At 40.9% G+C, this 22,348-nt stretch overlaps 2 protein-coding genes across 5 annotated transcripts in view; one reads left to right on the plus strand and one right to left on the minus strand.

Moving 5' to 3' along the window:
• The window catches only part of LOC145232234 (tRNA ligase complex-associated NAD(P)H dehydrogenase PYROXD1-like), a 39,515-nt gene that overhangs the window by 13,188 nt on the left and 3,979 nt on the right, over positions 1-22,348 (minus strand). For 2 of the 3 annotated variants that reach the window (XR_013860846.1, XM_080096789.1), the window contains exons 6-7: positions 21,625-21,717; positions 20,539-20,640 (exon numbers count right to left, since the gene is read on the minus strand). Coding sequence is in view for 2 of the 3 variants with exons in the window: in XM_080096789.1 (XP_079952915.1) it covers positions 20,539-20,640; positions 21,625-21,717 (195 nt within the window). In the remaining variant the exon portion in view is untranslated. Of the gene's footprint in view, positions 1-19,763; positions 19,965-20,538; positions 20,641-21,624; positions 21,718-22,348 lie in introns of those variants that run through there. The other variant, XM_080096790.1, reaches the window with a different exon arrangement.
• LOC145232367 (netrin-3-like) lies at positions 3,095-16,939 on the plus strand. 2 transcript variants are annotated; one of them, XM_080096975.1, is made up of 6 exons: positions 3,095-4,352; positions 9,386-9,568; positions 12,285-12,449; positions 13,321-13,344; positions 15,365-15,436; positions 15,857-16,939. In XM_080096975.1, exons 1-6 carry the CDS (start codon positions 3,200-3,202, stop codon positions 16,183-16,185), a joined length of 1,926 nt encoding a protein of 641 aa, XP_079953101.1. In that variant the 5' UTR covers positions 3,095-3,199; the 3' UTR covers positions 16,186-16,939. The 2 variants fall into 2 exon arrangements, with proteins under 2 accessions (XP_079953101.1, XP_079953102.1); XM_080096976.1 differs by lacking the exon at positions 12,285-12,449.

Consider the following 22,348-nt stretch of genomic DNA (forward strand, 5'->3'; position numbering starts at 1 on the left):
TATGGTTCGGTGTGTTGAAGGGCTGGTTGAGTTGGTGAAGTTTTGTGACTAAGCGAGATATTAAGGTAGGAATCCACACAAAGAAAGGAAAAGTTTCAAAGTCACAAAGTTTTCGTAGCGTTGTTGACGTGCTTGCGTTTCCTTTTTTTTCCTTTTATTTATTGTGCACTATATTAGTCGCATTCAGTGTCGTTTACCCTGATGAAGACAGGACGTCGAAACGTCGGAATAAAAATACATTTGCCAGAAGAGCTCTATAAACTTGATATTATGCCTGGCAGCAATAGCTTATATATAATAGAAAGAAGGTTGAAAAATGCCTGCTTTGGTCGCCAGTTGTTTAGTTCCAAGTACATTTGTTTCAATGAATCATGTATTACACCTTAGTTTTATCGGTGCAAGTCATAAGGTTGAGAAGTTTTATTATTAGTTACAAGTTGCTTTCGTATCAACATTAAGTCATTTAAAGTTCCATGATTGGCATTTGAAAATCCTTTGAAATGTGTGTGACAAAAAAATCATTCGGAGATAAAGAATTGACAAAAAAATACATTTTAACTTGTTCGTAACTGGTTATTCATAAACAACTCATGATTGGTTGATTTCGGCCCCACAATTCCGTGTTTAGGATCAGCTGATCAGGTTCAGGTCAGCATAACGGAAGCCGGGCGTCTCCAAACCAAACAACATTTCAAGCGATATTTCCTCAAAGCCATCCGTCGCTTTGTCTTGGAAATGTTAAAGCTGAAGGATGGCGAAAGCCGCCTTGACATACATCGCGCGTTTTTATGGTTGAAATAATATGCTATTGCTGCCAGGCATAATATCAAGTTTGTAGAGCTCTTCTGGCAGATGTATTTTTATTCCGACGTTTCGACGTCCCATACAGGTCGCCTTCATCAGGGTAAATAATACTGAAATCTTTTTGTTTTCATTTTCGGTGTGTCGCTTAAACTGAAGCTTGTTGCAAAGACTTCAAGATTTTCTGATTATTTTTAGCCATGTTAGACGCGAAACTAATCGGGTAAAGTTTGTTGTAAATAATTAACCCTCTGACAGGCAACATACTTTTCGACAATCACTGTATTTTTCAAGTATAATTCTTAATATGAAAACAGGTTTCCAAAGAAGCAGAATCAGTCGGTAGTACTTAAGAAAATATATTTCGGTTATTGGCATCGTCAGTTGCTGTAAAACCATACAAAGTTGTAATTTACAGATGTTTTTTCGTTCCTGTGGTTTAGGGCAGAAAACAACAGCGGTGACATCACAATGGCCAGACAAAGAAGCTTTGCGATCGCGTTTTTCATCGCGATTTGGGGAAGACGATTTGGTTGAAGGGGGAGAATTTATTCGCTCGGCGGGGAAAGGCGTCGGCATTTCGGGGGTGGCGAAACTCGGTGGCGGCGGCTTTTGATGGTTGTTAGTGAGGTGATTAGCAGGACAGTAAAGGGATGCGGACAATACCTGTTGCCCAACGGCGCTCACGGGAACGACTATTAAATTGTTACGATGAGATTATTATGTTGGTTCAGTTTGATGCGGCAACTGTTGATGGAGTCGGCGGTCAGTTGTAAATGTTCTGTGGGGTTTAATTACATGGTTTAGAACATGAGCAAGCGAAATTTATTTTGTTGATAAAATTGTAATCACATTTCTATGGTTTTCTGCGATTAAAAATGTGACAATGTAACAGTATTTAAAAGCCCGATTTTGTTTTGGAGAATATTAAGTCAGGATTAAAAAATATATTTCTACTTATATGATGTTTATAAATAAGTTTTGTTTTTTTCGTCAAAATCGCTGCAAATTTCTTAATGAACTTTTGCCAATCGGTGAATAACACGCAGATTAATTTTTTCGCCTGATTTTTAATTTAATTGTAGAGTTTTTGTCAGTATTAATAGATTTGACTTGAATCGAACTGACAAGTTTGTTTGTAATCTAATCCCAGGCACCGGTAACACATGCTAGGGCCCAAACTGTCAAAAGTCTTTTGTGCGTTTTTCTTTTGTGTCGAAAATAGCATCCCTAGTTAGCTATTTGCGCAGGACGCTGTGAGCGTAAAGGATAAGAATTTACCTGAAGGAAATACTTTAATTCAAGAAATAAAAAAATATTTGCAATCATAAAAATATAAGTTCAAATCATAAGTTACATTTAAATTTAACACAGAAGTTTAAAAAATAAATCAAGCTGTATTGTTTTTTAAATTCAGTTTTTTTTCCATTTCAACAAGAAGCGCTTTTGTTGCAACAAAAAATATTCAGGAATGTAAAAGATTTATTTTGCGACAACTGAAATATTTCACGTCATACTTTTAAACTAAAAACAAGCGCAAAGTTGTTTGGTTTATTTTCAGCTTTTCGTTTACCATTGTTTGCAAAATAGTCAGCTCACATTAGTATCAACAATCGCCGTTAAACAAAAAAGCCGAAAACTTTTATCAATAGGGGATAAATCGTGGTGCTTTGTAGCGAACTTAGCGGGTCGCGAACACAGCTGTGGAAACCGAGAGAGCTTCCGTGAAACTGGAAACCTATCACCCAGTTACGAAGAAAATAACGAAATAACTTCCAGTTTCCAAACAAACCACCCATTCCTGTCGAGTAAACGTCACAAGGCTGGAATAGTTTGGCCTTTTGTGCGACACCTGCGCCCCGCGTAAAGCGCTTGATCCCCACTTAGTCAGAGAAAAGCACGAATTTTTATTAAGTCCCATCCTGGCCTCTATTCGCGCCCACACCTTCTTATTACCAGTCTGGAGCCGCAGTTGCGAGACTGCGCAGGTGTTACTCGCTCCCGCTCAAACCCGTAATTTATTGTCAGCTTAGCAATTTTTTATCGCCTACAATTTCAATATTTGAGGATCCGGTTTTAGTTTTTGTCGTCGGCCAAGTTTCCATTTTGTTACCAAAGAAAATTCAGCGAAATTATTTTGTTACCGAGAAATTTCAGCGAAGTTAATCAACTTTTATAATCGAAAACGTAGCGACAAACTGGTTAAGATTTTAAAAGTTGTAACGGAAGGAAATTGTAAACAGGCGATATTGAGTGCTACATCGTTATCTCTTTATCGACTAATTAAGGAATAATGTAGCAAATAAATATTCAACGTTTTTACAGGTTTTGTAAAATTTAATTTAAACTCGCGAATCGGATAAATGTTCTGAGCTGATTGAGAACTACTTTGGCTGAAATGTTTAAGGAACTGTTTTGTGCGATGTGCCAACGTCGGACTAGTCCAAAGGACGCGGGTTCAAACCCCAGCACTTTCACATTCGTTTTATTCGTGTTTTCAATTCTCGCTCATGTCGATTCAACTTGCAAAGGCCGAAGCGACTCCCAATGTTGCGCCAACAAGGTCCCGATCCAATGCACGCCCAGCTTTGAAAACATCGCGATGAACAAAGTCGTCGAAGTTTCGGAAACCTGCGGGATTCCGAGGCACGAGAAATTTTGTCATCTTGCCGAAAGTCCGGCCGGATTCACTCGAGTTTGCGACGTTTGCAAGAGAATCGGCCGAAAATCTCATCCTGCCCGGTTCCTAACTGACATCAACGACACAGGCAGGTTGACTTATTGGCAGTCGAAAACCGTTGGCGTGGGTTCGCGACGAGATATCACATTGACAGTCTCGTTTGGGAAGCAATTTGAACTCGCTTACATCAGCATGGAGTTTTTCTCGCGTCTTCCCCGAGCGCTGATCATCTACAAGAAAATGAACCACGCCGCGAGATGGGAACCGTACCAGTATTACGCCGAGGACTGCAGCAGTTACTTCGGGATGCAAAGCAAGGAGTTCGCGAACGGAACAAACGAGCGTGAAGTCTTGTGTAAAAATTTTGAAAATCAGGACGAGGTGCGAGGCGGGAGCGTGGTGTTCAACCCGACCTTGGGACGACCTTCAGGCCACGATGTAGAGGAGAGTTTCATCATGCAGGACTGGGTGACGGCAACCGACGTCCGCTTCGTACTCGATCCCGCTGAGATTTCACGGCATTCGCTGCGTAGTGGTCGTGCAGTCGGAACCCTCAACGTCGCAAACAAACGACATGAGGCCTTCACCATGAACCACGCCCTAAACACGCCAGTTACGAAAGGAGCAGTGATTACGCCCTCTACCGGACCAACTAATGAACTCCAATTCAAGCACTACGCGATCAACGACATCAGCATAGGAGGAACGTGCAAATGCAACGGCCACGCGTCGAGTTGTTCGCTTAAGAAGGGAAAACTTGCGTGCGATTGCCGCCACAACACGGACGGAGTGAATTGTGAGAAGTGTAAAGCGTTCTACCACCAGCGTCCGTGGAAACGAGCCAGTAGGAGCAGCGCGAATGAGTGTGTTGGTGAGTAAACGACCTTATAATATGATGTAAGATTTTAGAACCATAGACCATAAGTTGTTCGCAATACGTAGATATATTCCGACCCAAAATTTAGATAAGATTATTAGGATTTTGCCACAAAAAATTGCTATTTTAAAGTCTGCATGCTGGAGTTAGTACAGGTGTGAAATTTTACCGTTCTACCTGTTACAGAACAAAATATATGCGATGTTGTATGTGTGCGCTGGAGCCTGTTTTCGCGGTTTGCCAGGATCGCGGAAGTACTTCTAACCGCAAAGCGGATGACACTTTATATAACTTCAGTTTAAAAGTAAAAACAAAAACAAACCACATTAGTTAGAGTAGGTGATCTGACGACCCCCTCCGTTAAATTTGTCTGTTGCCTCCCTGTCGCGATTGGTTACTTCAAACCCGTATTGTTGACCGGCACTTATGTGAATAACCTCCAAATCGGGCGGATTTCCTTCCCCGTTCAGTTTTAAGCTAGTATTGTGGTCGTTGTCTCGTCTGAGTAATCTCTCCGTTCTAACAGCTGGCCGCGAAATACAAGGTCCGGGATATGGGGGGCGGAAATAATGTGAAATTGTTGACGACAGAATCATGGTCTGTGACGCTTGTAATAAAAGTTTTGCTCCAATAAGTTGGGGGGGGGGGGGATTTGACAGAAATCAAACTAAAACTTATCCGAGAAATAAAAGTACTTGGTTAAAAAATAATTTCCTTTTCACTGATGGCTTTATATTTGCATCAAGAAATGTTAAACAGAGCTAAACAGAAATTTTACGCAAATTCTCCCGCACAAAACTTTGCCATAATCTCGCTGCCGACTTTCCTGTTGATCAAGTGCAGATTTCCGTCCTCGGCTTGTTCAAAGCCCATCCTGGCATTGACGGGTGTAAGGGCGCCACAGCAGGGATATTTATTTAGCTGCGCCCTACTGAAAAGCCCGTCTGGCCTATTTTGTGCGTCAGTTTAACAAAGCTAGTTAGAAAAAACGTCAGTTGTCCAATACTCGCTTTTGTAGAAAATACTGAACAGGCGTTTCGTCCACCAGGTTGCATATTAACAAATCTGTCGTTCAACTGGTGTAATGCTAAACAAAATACTGGTTGTTTTTTCAAAGAACTTCTATTTTTAACCAACTAGTATTTTGTTCAGCATTGCACCAGTTGAACAAAAAATGTGTTAAACCCGTTTCGGTATAGGGCAAGCCCTCTGTTTTGTGTAACTGTTGAAGACCTTGGGTTATTATGATCAGGGCAGAGTCCATTGTGGATTGCTGGTTTGCTCTCCAGCGTTTATCCAATAAGCGGTAGGAGTATAAACGGAAACGTGCTAAAGTACACGAACATCGGGAAATGGCAAACTTGGTTCTGTTTTCTCCAACTTATCACGGGCGTATCACGCTCACAAACATAAGTTAAATCATCGGTTATTTACTGTCAGAAATCTAAGGCAACCTTTTTGGCGGAAAATTGTCATAGGCAACAGAAAAGGACGTGAAATAAGTGTTGGAATAACAAACTACGTATAGCAGAAATCCCTCGCAACGTAACAACTCATTACAGCAAAAACCACGTCAGCGTACGGCCCTGTAGTGCCTACGTAAAAGCTTCTGAGAAAATTGCCGGCTTTGCAAGTTAGGTATTTGCGCAGCTGTTCCGCGCAGCCGACAAAGTAGAGGTTGCAGGAGGCCGAACCGGGAAGTCACATTATTGGTTTTTGACCGATCGATTTTCCCGACAAAACCGAACGTCTCGCCAACACAGCGTGATACTTGGGTCGGTTTGAGTCAAACTTTCGCTTATTGATCAACTTTAACCTTTACAATGTAACCACAATATAACGGCAGTTGCCAATCAGTTGATTTGAAAAACTACCAAAGAAAATCTACTAAAGTGATTGAATTCAGTTCTAGGCATCGACGAAGATGTAATTTTCGCCAATCAACTTTGCGTCACAACTCTTATAGCAAGTTCACGCCACAAGATTTTCCGCTTTTTGTGAAAAAGTTTGCAGGTCTTAAAACGGGCCGGCAGTGCGCTTAATTAATTCGATGCGGAACTGGAGGTTGTTCAACTTGTTGCGTCTGTTTGTCCACGGTTGCCCATTAGCGCATGTGTTGGCGGTCGGTCGCTAATTGCTGGGGCTTGTGCAAACCTATTAGCGCTTTTATAACCGTCGCACACAAATACCAGGCGAAGCACAAAATCAACTGAGTCTGGGGATTGTTGTTTTAATCCGAATTCTTGTCGCTGGCGACCAACGTTAGGTGAAATGGTTGAATTATTCTTTTACGTCTGGAGACATTTCATAGATTTCAATAAAAGTAAACTTGTCGAAGGAATTCCGACGCTTCTGAAAATCTTTTTCTGTTTCAACAAAGAAAGTTTGAAACAGTTAAGTTTATCACAAGTGGACATCCTTTAAACTTCAAAAAAGCAAATAATCCTCGTGGTTTTCCTTTAAACTTGAAGTAGATTGCAAATAATCCACGCGGTTTTCCTTTAAACATCTCACACGTGGTAAAGTTCTCCCTTGAAGAAAAACGTCACAATCGGTTAGTTGAGTCGTCATTGTTGCGACACAAACAGGCATCGATAGAACAGCGACATTTGTTGATTTTGTGGTTTTTTGGGGTCGCGAAGTCGCGTTCTACAACATCCACCTTCGTTCACCTCCAACAGCTGGTCGAGATTAATAATCCGGACGAGATGATTGACAGGAACAAAAAGGGGAATCCCCGGGTCCAACTCAAGCGAAATTGAGTTTTTTAATTTAGTGACGACACAAACCTGGTCTTTGTCGCATCACAATAGACTGCTGAAAACACCTGCTTGATGCGTGTTTAGCTTCACACTGAGCGATGTTTTCCGCTCAAGCACCTTGCCTATATCGCCCCAACTCATGTGAAACTAGGTATTAATGTTTCTTATCAGTGAGTCGATTTTTCGGTGGTGGAACGCACGTGTTCGTCGAGCGTAACTTGAACCCAAGTTCAAATGCGATAAACTTTAGGCGAAGAAATAACGCGCCGAGATGCGCAGTTGATCTGGATTCTGGATTCACTCAATTAATCTTGAAACTGGAAAAATAAACCCGATCTGCGATTTTAAGACAAACACAAAATATTTCATGATCGCGTGTCTTGTTGATTCGTTGAACAACATCATCGAATAGTCAAACTAACATCTACAAAATGTGCAAGCGAAAAAACTAGTCACCAAAGTTGTCTTAACCCAACCTAACCTCGACCTTTGTACAGCTTGACCCCAACTCCGCCCCACCCTTTACCCCCTACATAGTGAGGCCGGAAACAGTTAAAGTCTGTCGAGTGGTTTTCAATTTGATGTAGATAAACTGGCAACACCACATGCCCTCCACATATAAGAGCTTCCACATTTTGATTCAACCGGTGTCAGTTTCCATCAAAGTGAGGAGGCCGAACCGCATAGTTCCGAGGCAACTTGCAACCGAACATGGGGAACAGCTGGATACAATAGACTTAAACCCTCTCTATACAGGGGAACACCCGCAACATCGCCTTAAACTTGAAACTCTGCACCGTGAGATGTGGGACCGCGGTGCTTGGCGCGATCGGTTGCACCAGTCGGGCTCGAGAATAGCGCTGAACAAACACCGTAAACAGGTGCGCGCGCGCAACAACAATGGACCGGCATTCTACTGTTACCAACGCCAAATACGATTGCGAGGTTCAGCGCATTTTTCTTGTTGGGCCAACGCGTCGGGACTGAGGTATTTGGCTGAGCGGCAACAGCACGTGAAGTCGGTTTAAGTTGTTTTGCGGTTTCGTGATTGCTTCAGCCTTGCGCACTTGAACTGTCGGCGGTGATTGACTGCTCGTTGCTCGGCTGCGGTGGGAAATAATGTTTGCGGGATTTGGATCAAGGCTGATTGGAAAACTACGGAAAACTTTTATCGGAATTGAAATCAAAACTAAAACACATGTACTCATTAAAATCCCACTAATAAACTGTCAGTGGTTTTGACCCACAAACCGTTACCACACAAACAAACTCAAAACAAAAATACAAAAACATTCTTCATGCGTTGGTCGCAAATTATTGAAAACATTATGTAATTTCAAAGATCACCAAAAACTACGTCCGTTTAAATGCGTTTCTAGAAACAATTTTACCCAAATCCGAATTAAACATTGAATGTGACAACACGACAAGGTTTGATGCAAACCACAGTTAGTGTTTACGTCGAACCGAGCATTCTTGTCCTGTAAAGCGTGCATATCAGAGATTAAGGGGGTCGACGAGCTTCGCTGGGTTACACAGAACTATGTGTAGTGGAAACAACAGATGTGTGTAGGAGGCCTACAAGGTGTTGAGAATTTGTGGTCGCTCCGAGTGTTTGTGGAATTATTGCTAGGATTATTTAAGCCCCAAATATGTAAAGACGCCGTTTAAAATCCTTCCTAATTATCGATCATAAAGAAGCAAATGCTTCTTACTCAAAATCAGTAAACATGAAGTGGTTAACATCGATTTTTATCATTGTTGTATGTGTGTTTCACCAATTTATATCTTTGTGCTTGCTTTTAGATGCTAAGGATGTCGCATAGACGAAATGTATTTATCTTCAATTGATGAATGGCTTAATGATATAATAAATTTGTTAAAATCGAGTTATAACTTTCACCTACACAGGCATCGTCAGCCTCTAAAAACTGCAAACAACGAAAGTTAATCAGAGAAGAACAGATGTAATTGGCGTCTCCCTAATTATTGACGTTTAAATACAGTTAACACGGTTCATTGCACGAATCTCGTTCACTAACCAACATGAAGCAGCAACCGTTAAGTTCGAGTTTACACGCATATAAACTTATAGGAGTTGTAACTGGATTGAAATCAGATGTTCGTAACTTTTTATGTGGAAATGAACATAAATTCATAATTGGGATCAGCCATGAAGGGTTTATACAGACCAGCGATCACGGCATAATCATATGATTTAGCGTACTATGATTTTTATATGGAACCTTATTGTTGTCGTTTCAGCCTGTGAATGTCACCTGCACTCGAAGAAATGTCGCTTCGACGCCGAGCTCTACGAGAAAACCGGCAACGGGGGTGTCTGCCTGAAATGTCGTCATCACACATACGGGAGGTTCTGCCACATGTGCAAGCCCGGTTACCATAGAAACAACAACACGTCAATCGCCAGTCCAACAGCCTGTAAACGTGAGTTCGACATGAATTAATTTACAACACAGAGAGGTTTAAAGCGGCTTTGTAAACCAGCTTCCTTCATCCAACCGTAGCGAGGTTTCCGAAAAGGTTGAGTGCACGAAGCTGGTTTAAGAACCCGCTTTAATCGTGTAATTTCAGAATTAAGCGTTACTGGTTTAAAATCCGCGTTATATGTTGTGAAATTAACTTTAGTTAAGTTTTTTCTAATCTAGATGTTACAATATATAAACGTAGTTTTGCTGTGAACTTGAGTGTGCGGTGCAATAACGTAACGTTGTTGTATTTCGTTGTGTAACAAAATCACAGTTGAATTAATGCTCTGCAAATATTTTCAAGCAAATTATTTGTGGACGTGATTCAAACTGGGTGTGTCTTCAAACAAAAACCTTTTTCCCGCGACAAGCGCATTTGCCCTTAAATCGCAACAAGTACAGCGAAGTCTAACGGTAATTTGTTTATTAACAGCAACCGTCGCTAAATCAAATTATTATTTATGCGACACTGCGTTAAAAAGTGTTTTTTTTTGTAAAAAAAATCGACGTTAATGTAGATATTCAAACCCAGTGACCAATGTTTTCAACATTTAGTGAAAAATTAATAAAAGTCAATTCATAAAAAAACCAAACGCCGGTTGATTTTCGTGCGTGGGTTTACTTCGCAACTTATTTGTCGAGCAATCAATCTTAAGCGCCGAAAACAGAGGGTGAAAGTGCCAGAGAAGCGGGGCGGAAAAAAAACTTGTTTGAAACACCCCGAAGTGTTGCGGCGAAGGTTTGATGCGTCTCCTTTCAAATCTTGCCAAACGAAACAGCTTCTGTGGTTGATTCTCGTCCAACAATTCCGCAATCTCACGGAGAAATGTTTCGCGCATGACTTGAGGAACGGTGACGTGCCAGAAAAAAATGTCGACGTGTTTTAATCTTCACGATATTTAATATCTCGCTAATAAATGTCGCGCGAATTTTATGAATCGCAACTCGCGGGGGTTTACATCACGTTCCTGGGACGTGCCGATGTTGATCGAACACTCAGGTCTCAATTGGAGGCAACAAAAGCCCGAATATCGTGGAATTATTGCATTTCCACGCGTGTTGAGTTGAGTTGAGTTGAGTTTATTTCGCCGGTGAAACAAAACACAATTGCGCTAAAATATTCACCAAGCCGACAATAGCTGCGCAACGTTGAGACGTTATAAAGCGCGACAAAGTTGAGGGCGCAATTGGCGGATAGATGATAAACGCGCTGCAGCTACACCGTTACTACAAGCGGTATGTGTTCGCGCATTTGGACATCAAGACTGGGGGGCAAGCGTGTCTATGTCCGGTCATAATAGAACCATGGGAAACACAGCTGAGACGGGCGGAATATGGGAAAAGTTTTCCCACTTTGTCGCAACAAGGGAGGAACAATACATCGCTGTACGTAAGATTACCCAACCCGACTAAGTGAGCGACATTAATCACCGACACCTGATCCGTATCACCTCTTCACAGCAAACACAAAAGCCCGGCCACGTTTTTCACACCTCGGGACAAGGCGCGAGGCGTGGGGGGGTGTCATGTGATCGCAAGTTGATTTCCGCACCCCCACCAGCTCGCAGCCGCTTTGTCAACAATCGACGTCGCGCGCTCCTCCTTTATTTCGCTTCTTTAACTCGTTTTTCCGATAAATGAAAACTATCTGAAGGATTTTGCGGCGACGGAAAAAACAAAGCAGAGAACCCGCGACATGAATGAAATAAAACCGCGTTTCCGGCAAAACGTTGTTTATGTTTCAACTCCACAGTTTGCGTTCTCAGTTTAACCAAAAAACTCGCGACGTTTCAAACATTGGCTTTAAAATATTTGTTTCATCGGCGAAAACAATATCGCTTGAATCTGACAAAACAATAACTTTGCACCGTTGTCGTTGGACCGTGCAATCACGTGGTATGCAACCGACCAATCACGTTGCATGTTCACCGTCTGGCATTCTATGCACCATGTTTGGGAACAAGTCACTTTTATGTTGTGAACGAGCGCGGTTTTAAGACTTGGTTCTTTCAACAAATACCCGAGCCATACATGCACTTATAACCTTGTATGATGACCTCATAAACATGACATCACTATCATGACGTCATGCTTATAAGATGGAGTTGTTTTGTTGGCATGTGAATAACTAACACGCCGCGGTCTTTGCATGCTACTAACTTTCTGAGCTGACTAACACGATTGTGCGATGTTGAAGTGGTTTGGTAACAATTGCATTCAATCTGACGTCGAATATCTCAACCTTGCGGCCTTGTGGTGGACGTTTGTGGCAGGTTGTGGAGGTTTGTGGTTTGGTTGGTGAGTTACCACCCACAATGCACTGCTCCACACATCAGACGTAAAACTACTAACACAGGAACTCACAAGACGCCCGGTTTGAGAATTTGAGTAGGTGGAGCAACGGAGCATAGGCGTTTAGGGTGACAATAACAAAGCAATTTTCAACATGCCGACTCAGCAATTATTGTCGCCGTAAACGCCCGTGCTCCGTTGCTCCACCTACCGGAAATTCCCAAACCAGGTGTCTTGTGAGTTCCTGTGTTAGTAGTTTTACCCGATATTCACACATGGCGTCAGATGAGAAATATGCATGGCGATATACTTGTTTCTTCCAGATTATAATCCTTGCGCTTTAATGTTGCTGCCCACTCTAATCATATTGTCTCTGTGTGTAGCTTGCGGCTGCCACCCAGTGGGCGCGGCGGGCAAAATTTGCCACCCAGTGTCCGGTCAGTGCCCGTGCAAGGACGGGGTGACAGGGAAACGATGTAACCGCTGTGCGAAGGGATACGAACAAACCAAATCACCGATTGCTCCCTGCGTTCGTACGACCCCCAGTGGTTAGTTGAATTGAAACGCGAGACGGACGGTCATATATTTTAGGGGGAGGGTTATCTTGTTAAGCTTGTGACAAATTTGGGGTAAATAACTCGATTTAGAAACATGTCAAGTTCAGAAAACAAATGGTGTTTAAATTTGACAACTGCCTTTGGTTTAAATAAAAAAACATTACATCGGGAGAATTTTATCAAAATTTTGGCATTGTTAATGAACTGCCAGGAAGGGAGGGGGTTATTTAACTTTACCCAGCAGTTGGTGAGATAGAATCGGAAGAAATTTCAATTATTGCTTGGGCTCCCTCTCTAGCTCAGATTGGGCCGTCCGTCCGCGCAGAAGTTTTTGTGGCCGCGCAGCTGTCAGACTTGATTCGCTAATTGCTGCACAAAATGCAACCAATAAAATCGGCCGAGCAGCAGCAGCAGCAGCATTCAACTTAACATTGAACCCGGTGTTTCCAGCATGAAGGGTCAGTAATCGACCTCTGGCATGTTTTGCATGTTTCGCAGCGATTTCTCTTTGCCTCTGTGAAACCGAAAATACGGTTTAAAATTTTTTGGCGCTCCGCTATCGGTCTGTTGAAAGAATCAAGTCTCACAGCCGCGTCATCACCTAAAATGTTTCTGTTTATGATGTCATAGCAAATATTATTTGGGAAAGCATTTTTTCTGCTTTTGGAAACAAAATGGCAGACGGTGTATAAAGTGTGTTGAAAAGAAATGAATTTTCTCCAAAAATAAACAGTTTTACATACAGAACAGTTAAACAAGGCATGATAAAATTGCGTTGGTTATCTTAAGTGTTTGTTTAACTTTTGTTTTATGTTGTTTGTTATTGTTTAAGCTAATAATAACGCAACTCTATATGTTACAGGTAATCCGCCCACCCCAGCACCAAGTAAGTAGCAAAGAATAATTTAAACACTCACATGTAAAATTTATTGATTTTGATCTCTGTCAAATTTTGTAGTTGAACCAATTACTTTGTAGAGCTCTTCTGACAATCGTATTTAACACTACATGTACTCCATTGTTTATCGTACACTGTACTAGTCGCATTCAGTGTTATTATGGGTCCCCTTCCCTGAAGGGGACACATATTGTTTTTGTCTATATTTTTTTTTCTTTTTTCTTTTTTTCTTTTTTTCTTTTTTTCTTTTTTTTCTTTTTTTCTTTTTTCTTTTTTTCTTTCTAACGCAGATTTGTTCCCACGTTTTGGTCAAGAAAGAATGGTTCAAACTTTTTCAAATTTACACACATTACAGATATTGGTCTAAAGATGGTCCATGTGAATTTTGACCCCGTTTGATCCCTCGGTTCACCCACAGCCCCCCAAAACGTGAAATTTTTAGCGCGGATTTGTTCCCACGTTTTGGTCAAGAAAGAATGGTTCAAACTTTTTCAAATTTACACACATAATAGGTATTGGTCTAAAGATGGTCCATGTGAATTTTGACCCCGTTTGATCCCTCGGTTCACCCACAGCACCCCAAAACGTGAAATTTTTAGCGCGGCTATTGTTCCCACGTTTTGGTCAAGAAAGAATGGTTCAAACTTTTTCAATTTTACACACATTACAGATATTGGTCTAAAGATGGTCCATGTGAATTTTGACCCCGTATGACCCAGAGATTCACCCACAGGCCCCCGAAACGTAAATGTGTCTAACGCTCGTTTGGTCAAGAAAGACACTGAAGGCAGAAGTACCAAGAGAGTAACTCACTGGTTTACGATAGCGGGAGGGCTCAGCTTGACGTCGGACAGACGTTTTACGAGACATCGTTTCAGTGATTAGAAATCAGCTGTTTTGCACAGCAATGCTATGTCGTTTTATTAAGTTATCACTCACATTTTTAGTTTTGGCGAAGGTTTTACACCTATGACGTGATTTAAGCCTAATAACCGTGCTTCGGTTTTGTATATGTCAAGAAAAACTTTGTTAATAAAAGTTAAGATGAAAAAATTAACTTGACTTTTTTGCCAAATAAATGTTTTTTTAAATGCTCGCTGTCAGGTTGGCCGCCGCATGATCACGGGTTACTTAAGGTCAACTAGTCGGTATTACAAACACAGCTCAGAACTTTCTTCATAACGTAGCGGTTTTTTAACAATCAATTCAGGAGTCAATACTCAAGGCATGTATAAATTAGGCTTAACAGTATTGTTGAACACGAATGACGGCGTGCTATTGAAAACGGTGTCAAAAGGTCAAACAGTCGTTTGGCGTGTGCACCCTGAGCCTACAGGTCAATGGTACTCGTTTTGCGAAACAAAGTTAAATGTAAAACAATTTGTTATGTATACACTTGTAGCAAATTGCTTTTTAATTTAAAGTGTCTGTAACACAACTGTTACAGCTTTCTAAAAAAAATTGCCCGACCTTGGAGGACTATATCTGGGTTAAAGCAAGAGATTAGATTTAAGTCTTTGTTACGTTTTTTTAATGTTTTTGTAATTACATGACAATAATAGTGCAAAAAGAATACGAACAATTTTTTTTATTGTTGGGTTAATGCTTTCTAAAAATTTGTCCTTAAGAATGTAAAAATCACCGCAACATTTGTTTACCGTAAATCCGCACAAACATGCGTGTGGGGACCCATTAGTTTTTGTTTACAAAAACAATCATATGTGTAGATCAAATGATGTGTATAGTAAATTGGTAATTATCGTATAGAATATATAAAATGGAAGTATATCAGAAAGCCACTCTTCTAGTTTACCCTAATGAAGGCGACCTGTATAGGACGTCGAAACGTCGGTACAAAATTACATTTGCCAGAAAAGCTCTATAAACTTTATATTATGCCTGGCAGCAACAACATATATAACTTCTTTTTTTAGTTCGTCAAATTAGCCGCTTGGTGGTAATATTTACAAAATCTATGGGCCGATATAACCAATGTTTTTATCCACAGTTGAATGCCGCCAATCTTGCCGAACAAAATCAGCTTCGATCAACATCAAGAAATTCTGCAAGTCCGATTTCGGTAAGTTAACCCAATAAATGTAACAAATCATGGCGAAGAAAAGTAACTTAAAAGCCTTGATTTTTGTTACATAAAAAAAAGTAATTCGTAGCCATGATGCTTTAGATGCAAACTGCAATTTACAAAAGTGATTTCAAGTCTGAAACTTCGTATTCAAACTTTAATGTTAAAAATACAACTTAGTCACTGACATAACTTTTTTTACCGACAAATGCAGATATTATTTCAAATAGTTAGGGTCAGCTGCAAGTTATAACCACATGTGGTTCAAGCTGATCGTTTTGTTTGCAACGCTTTGACTTGTTCTGTTTTTAGTGTAAAACATTACGTTTACTTCTGGGCGCTGTAAACGAAATAAAATTGAATGGTTCATGATTCATTCTAAAACTGAACACAAACAAACTATGCTCTTTTTCACAGCGGTTCATGTCAAAGTGAAGGCGGTCGCCGATGAAGGAAAACGCAAACGAATCACTCTGCAAGTTATCAAGCCTTATCGCCGAGCAATGCCGAGATTAGTGAGACGCAAACTCTACCACGTGCTCGTCAAGCCACGGATCGCGGCCTGTAAATGTCTCAAGAAAAACGGGAAGTTTTTATTGGTTGGAAATTACGAAAGCAGCGGACGCACGAAGCAGAAAGCCAACCTGGTTATCGGGAAGCGGACAATCGTTCTGCCGTGGAGAAGGAAATATCGACGCCAGCTCATCAAACTCGCACAGAAAGCTTCTAAGCGAGAGATTTGCTAAAGGCTCGAGCGCGCCAACTAGTGATCAGATTTCCTTGCACCACTTGGCCACGCGGTGGCGCACCGACAGAAAAGAGTCTTCTCGGAAAGATCTTTGTGATATCGCCACGTGGACTTGTTTGATTCGTCAGCATCCGTGCTTTTCTTTTGTTTCGCGCCCACTTCACTTTACCACTTGTGGCGCAATTGTTTCGTGTCTCTTGTCACACCAAGATGGGTTCAAACTCGACATAATTTGCAGCACAGACCTTGCAAGCTGCATGGCAAAACATCTCATCTGACTGACAGAGAATGTTCACGCAAGCCTCCTAGTGCAGTGGTGGGATTCAGCCGGTTCGCACCGGTTCAATAGAACCGTCTCACGAAATTTTATGAGATCAGCGAACCTGTTAGCATTACTGGTTACTGTCAATGGAGTTTTTGTAACAGAACCGGCTTAAAAATATGAGTCCCACCACTGGGTGTAGTCATGTTTACGGCAAACTCCCATGCAGATATGAGCATATTCCTGAACCAAAGCCAAATGACCGGACTTAACTCTGCCATCCTGAACCCCGATAAACATTTGCTCGTTGTGATTTTTTCCCCATATTATATGTATTTATTCCCAAACACTGTAACGCTCTACGTCACGGATCGCCTTCCGACCGGTTCCCACGGTCGTGACGTCATCCACCCTTTCCTTCTGTACTCGTTTTCGTTTTTGTGTTTTTCTTGTGATATTGCTGAGAACATGAATTTCTTCAAACGCGCTAGTTTGTTGTGGATGATTGTGGTTAATTGTGGGGAATTGTGGTTTGTTGTGGATAATTGTCAGACGAGCGATGCTTGGGTTTAAACAGGGTGGAAATTTTAGAGTTTAAAACAATTTTACGGTTATATCAGCACCAAGACAGTGTAATGTAAAAATGAGACTGAGAATGGAAAATATTTTCGAAGTTACAGAATCAGTCAATGAATTTACATGGAATATAATATTCCGCCTAACAGGCACCTTTATTTCCTACAAAACCACAAAATAAAACATAATAAAGGACAAACATAAACAGAGATCGTCAATGAACATGTTGTCTGTTGGAGGGTCTAAAACAGTGGTTCCCAACCTTTCGTGGACCGTGGCCCCCTTAAAGTAACTTTTTGGCCTCGTGGCCCCCTTCAAGTTACCATGTAGGACCTGTGGCCCCCTTAAAACGTAGATAGCAATCTCGCATTGGAATGCGGTATTAATTTTGGCCCTAAACAGGTCTAATAGAGTAAATGAGCGTGATAAACCTCACTATAAACAAATAGTATGTGAGGTAGTCGGTTAAATTCGGGAATAAAGTTAAAGTGAAAATGACTTTTAGTGGGTGTTTCTTGTGAATCTAGGCCTGTGGCCCCCCGGAACACAGCTCGTGCCCCCCCTGGGGGGCCATGGGCCCTGGTTGGGAACCACTGGTCTAAAACTATTGAGAATTTAATCTAGATGTAGGCCTACCGAATATTCGGTTTCGGCCGAACCGAAATGTAGTCGATTCGGTTCAGCACTGATATAAATCACTCTCAAAAATGAAACTGAAAACAAATCTAGTCATAATTTACCCCAATATTGGCTCATCAAGTTGCATTGCAAAAATACAAGAAAATAACAGCGCCACTCTCCAAACGCGATTGTTTTAACTAATGCTACAACAGAAAAACTCATTAATTAAGCTATTGCCGCCAGGCATAATGTTTTAACAAATATGTGGCTCTTCCTGCAGTTTTTATTATAACAAGCCGACGTTTCGACGTCCCATACAAGACACTTCCATCAGGGTAATAACATAAAGAAAACTTAGGTGAGCTGCTTTAAATTGCAAATAAGTTTCAACAGATTTATCGATTAAAAAATAATCAGCGTTTCTGTAAGAAATCTATCCACGCAATTTATCCAATACAGTAGAGCTTGTGTATGGGAAAAGAGACGCAGATGTCACTCAGATGGATTACTTAATGTCGGCAGAAGCTTTGAAGGCCGAACCGCTGAATTACAGGGTTCATGTGTCGCTTCGCACGATGCAAACAGACACAGTTTGGGGGAAACGCTACAAATTAGGTCGAAACCTTCGCACGGAGGCGGTTGGATCGACAAAATACGAACTGAGATAAAAGTTGCGACCTCCCCAGTAAGATGAGAGGCCGACCTTTAACCTGATATATCACACATGCGTGAAATTCGCACCTAGCTGTGTAATAAGCTGCAGCTACAGGTGGCACTTGATGATTGCGTGTCTGTTGACATTAGCTTATTGCAGCCGAACCTTCCCGTCCCACCTGAGCTGATATACATCAAAGTAACATTTATTTTTAGCAGCAAAGTATTTTCGTCTCTTGTCTCATCGGCCGCCATTTTAAGTCGACACCGAAGCTATTGAATTAAGGAAATTTCTACCTAATACTTTCGGCTTAGAACTAGAATCACTCGCTGCTTGGTGGACGAAGACTATAATGAACTTAATGCTTATTGTGTAAAGGCGAAATATATTTATCTTTACAACTTGAGGATAAATGACTTAATGCTTTTTATAAAGTTGAATTTTAAATGAAAACTAAAATATTTTTCTCGTAAAACCCACACAGGCATGTTGAGCAAAACCGACCAAAACACATTTTCATTAAATGCCTCAAAATAAAAGCAAAGTGAAATCTGGGATTGGACATAATCGGGCAATGTTCCAAGTGACAAGAATATAAATTCTGCAATAAGACAGATTCAAATTTACCTTGAAATATAAGCGACCTGAAACAACCGTTCATCTTTAGCTGCAATCCCGCGTAAATCGTCGGCTATAAATAAGTTCCCATCAAGTGAAACCAGTACGAGGTTTCAAACACCTACAAACAAGGCTATCTTGGTCGTTTGTGTTTCCTTGATCAAGTAACGTGAGCGGCATTGCTGGCATCTGCCGTCTTGAACTAAATTGCGGCCACCAACTGCCCAAGTCAAAAAAATCAAAAACTGATTCAACGGATTGCGAGCACAACACGCTCAGACGTTGCCGGCCCATCGAGGATAAATAAAAACAAACCAAGTCAGGACACTGAAGACTAAACACTTGTGCTTGTGACCTACTATTTGACCCTCCTTCTAAAACCAGTCATATATAGTTGGAACTTCATTTCTATCAAAAATGGAGAACCAAAGTGTCATATACTTGACAAGCATCACCAAAATTTCGAGATTAAAGCTAAACCACGGATAAACCGGATCTTCGCCTAATCCGAACAAAACTTGAGGTACAAACGGGTCCGGATTAACCGAGGTTTATTGTAATTAAAAAATCATGAGCAATTGCCAATTTCAAAACCGAACTTTGACATTCATGGGCACTTTCACCCTCTCGTGGACACTGAGCTGACAAGGACACACACCACAAGAATCTGCGTGTTTACATTAGAACACATTCTGCCACCACTGCAACCGTCGTCCGGCACTTTGCAAACGTACACAGCCTTTACCTTCACAACCTTGGCTTTGTAGACAAATCCTTGGTGCAGAATTGATCTTCAAAACTTTAACCAACTGGGAATTTCCGACAAAATCCAAGCAGACAAATATACGCCAAAATATCATCAAATTTATTGCAACGTAACGAGAAATTACAAGGAAAGGAAACGTAAGTGCACGAGGCAAGTTGTGACGTCATCGGTCAGATAGTGACGTCATCCGTCGAACAGTGACGCCATCGCCCTGTTACGCGGGCACGACGGCGACGACCACAATAGCAAGTCCGAGAACAATGATGATAGACCAAAGAACTGGAAAAGATTGAGTGTGCGTGAAATGTTCGGATAATTTGCAGATCGACTTGTCACAGTCGGTGTTTGTCGGTAAATATCAGGGCGGGATTGTTTACATGTTGAAACCCAGGCACAGGTGCGACGTTGTGGTTGCGCCGAAAAACAGCGACAACAAAATGGCGGGGTTGTTTCGCATTAAACCTTATAGCCCGGTAAATGTTTACCTCAAGATATCAAGTCTTTTAAATGTGGTTTGGTGGCTTTGTTTGTTACTTATGTTGGTTTTTGTTCAATACGTAAAAAAGATTTACTACGTTACGACCAGATGCGTGGAACCCTAACACCAAGTATTTATTAGTTTTATCCCGCTTTTTATTTTGTTTTCCGACACTGATGATGCTTATAAAAGCAAAATGCATTTGTTTTGTGAAAACAAATAAAACACAGCGACAGAAGTAGTGGTTTTTCACACTGCATTTCCTTGAGTTGATTTTTGTTGTCGGTTTTTACAAATGTATAAGTTGTGTTGTGCAATAGTGAAAACAAAAAGATAACATAATAATATAATCAAATTTAAATTAATAAATCTCACCACAAGTTGAAGACTTATTTGTGATTTTGCCAACTCGGTCGCTTTGTCTTTTTATTCTAGAATCAGTCTGTGTCGCGCGGACTGTGATGTCATCAATTAGATCTGTTCGAAATGTAACAATAGATTATTGTGACGACGTCATTACGTTGTAAACTTGTTAGTGCAATTTAAAAAAATAAAATAAAGTGTGAAATAGATTTTCCGCAGACCCGACATTATTATTTTCTTCAATCAAAACGCCCAGTGAAGATGTCTAATAAAGTTTAAAATTTAGTGCATGAAAAATATTTTATTTCATTTCCTACAAGACCATGTTGCCTCCTTAGTGTGGTAAAAACGGGCAAAAGTTATTTGATCGAACATTAGTGAAACGACAATGTTTAGTAACACAATGAAAATCACGAAGCAACACAAAGCACAGATAATTTTTGGCGTCGTTAATAAATGTTTTCTTACAAAGAAACCCGTGCATTGGCTGATTGCCGCTGGTTTCAACAAGAAAACGTATCTGTAGCGCCATCAAACGACATATATTAGTTATGTTTCATTACCGCTTGCGGCAACAAGGAGTGTTTGGTAAGTAATAGTTTAGGTAGCTTTCTTGTCATATAACATAAACATAATTACGTCACCTAAGATGACGCGAATCAAACTCCATTATGACTAGAGATGTGCCAAGCCGAGCCAAACCCGAGTACTCGGTACCGAGCATCGCTGTTTTTGATGCTCGGTGCTTGGCCCAGCAGTTGCACAAACTGCCCCGAGCACCAAATTTGCATATTCATACTAACATACCAATAATTTTTTTGAACGGGTATACAAGAACAAAAATAACTGTTTATTTAAATGCGTTATGATTGTAAAAAACGCGTACTACTAACAAAACTTGCGTGGAATAGGGGATGTTTGTGACGTCATAATGCACCCAAACGTACTCGGCCGAGCACCGAGCATTAACGTGAGATGCTCGGTGCTCGACCAAACAGAACATTTGCAGTTTTGGCCCATCCCTAATTATGACATAAACGCAAGCTTTACGGAGCACTATAAGATTCAGCAACAGAACACACATCACAAAAGCCTAACCTGATTGGTAGTCAGCTTCAGTCCCGATGTTGATTCCGATGTTCTTCTGTCGTTTCAACGCATCAGCTAAAGCATCCAAACCAGCGTCTTGTTCTGTTTGTTTGAACAAAGTTTTAATAGACATCACACAACAAAATACGGTTTAAATTTTTCCAAACAATCCTTTACAGTATCAACTGAAATGAAACTCGCATTTAAGGTTGTCAACTTGTCACCAGTACCAAATCCCCCATGTAACTGCATGGCAAACAGTTTTAATGGACATCAATATACTTAGGAACACTATAGATCAGGGGTGGGCAACCTGCGGCCCTTCATTTAAGCTTGTGCGGTCCGCAGAGACGCTTGGATTTCAAAAGTACTGGCACGCGAGTCCAATTATTACATATTTTTGAGCTGATTAATGCGCCTGATGCTAGTTTTCTGCGATCTTGCAAAATGTGGCTAGAATCAAATACGAATTATACTTGTAGCATATTTGGTAAGAAACAAAGCAAAATCACTTTGTGTGATGAACATGTGCGGCCCTCGATCCAATTTTGACGTTTATAATTGGCCCTACAGTAACAAAGGTTGCCCACCCCTGCTATAGACGGACTTGAAATGTCATTTAATCATAAACATAACTAAGTACTGGTGTATAAAGAATACATCATGCAGACTGATGATGACAACAAAGATTGTTGAAACGTCTGCATGATGTATTCTATACACACCAGTTCTT

Source organism: Phallusia mammillata, chromosome 6 (genome assembly GCF_965637545.1).
Source record: "Phallusia mammillata chromosome 6, kaPhaMamm4.hap1.1, whole genome shotgun sequence".
In the NCBI taxonomy this organism is placed as follows: Eukaryota; Metazoa; Chordata; class Ascidiacea; order Phlebobranchia; family Ascidiidae; genus Phallusia; species Phallusia mammillata.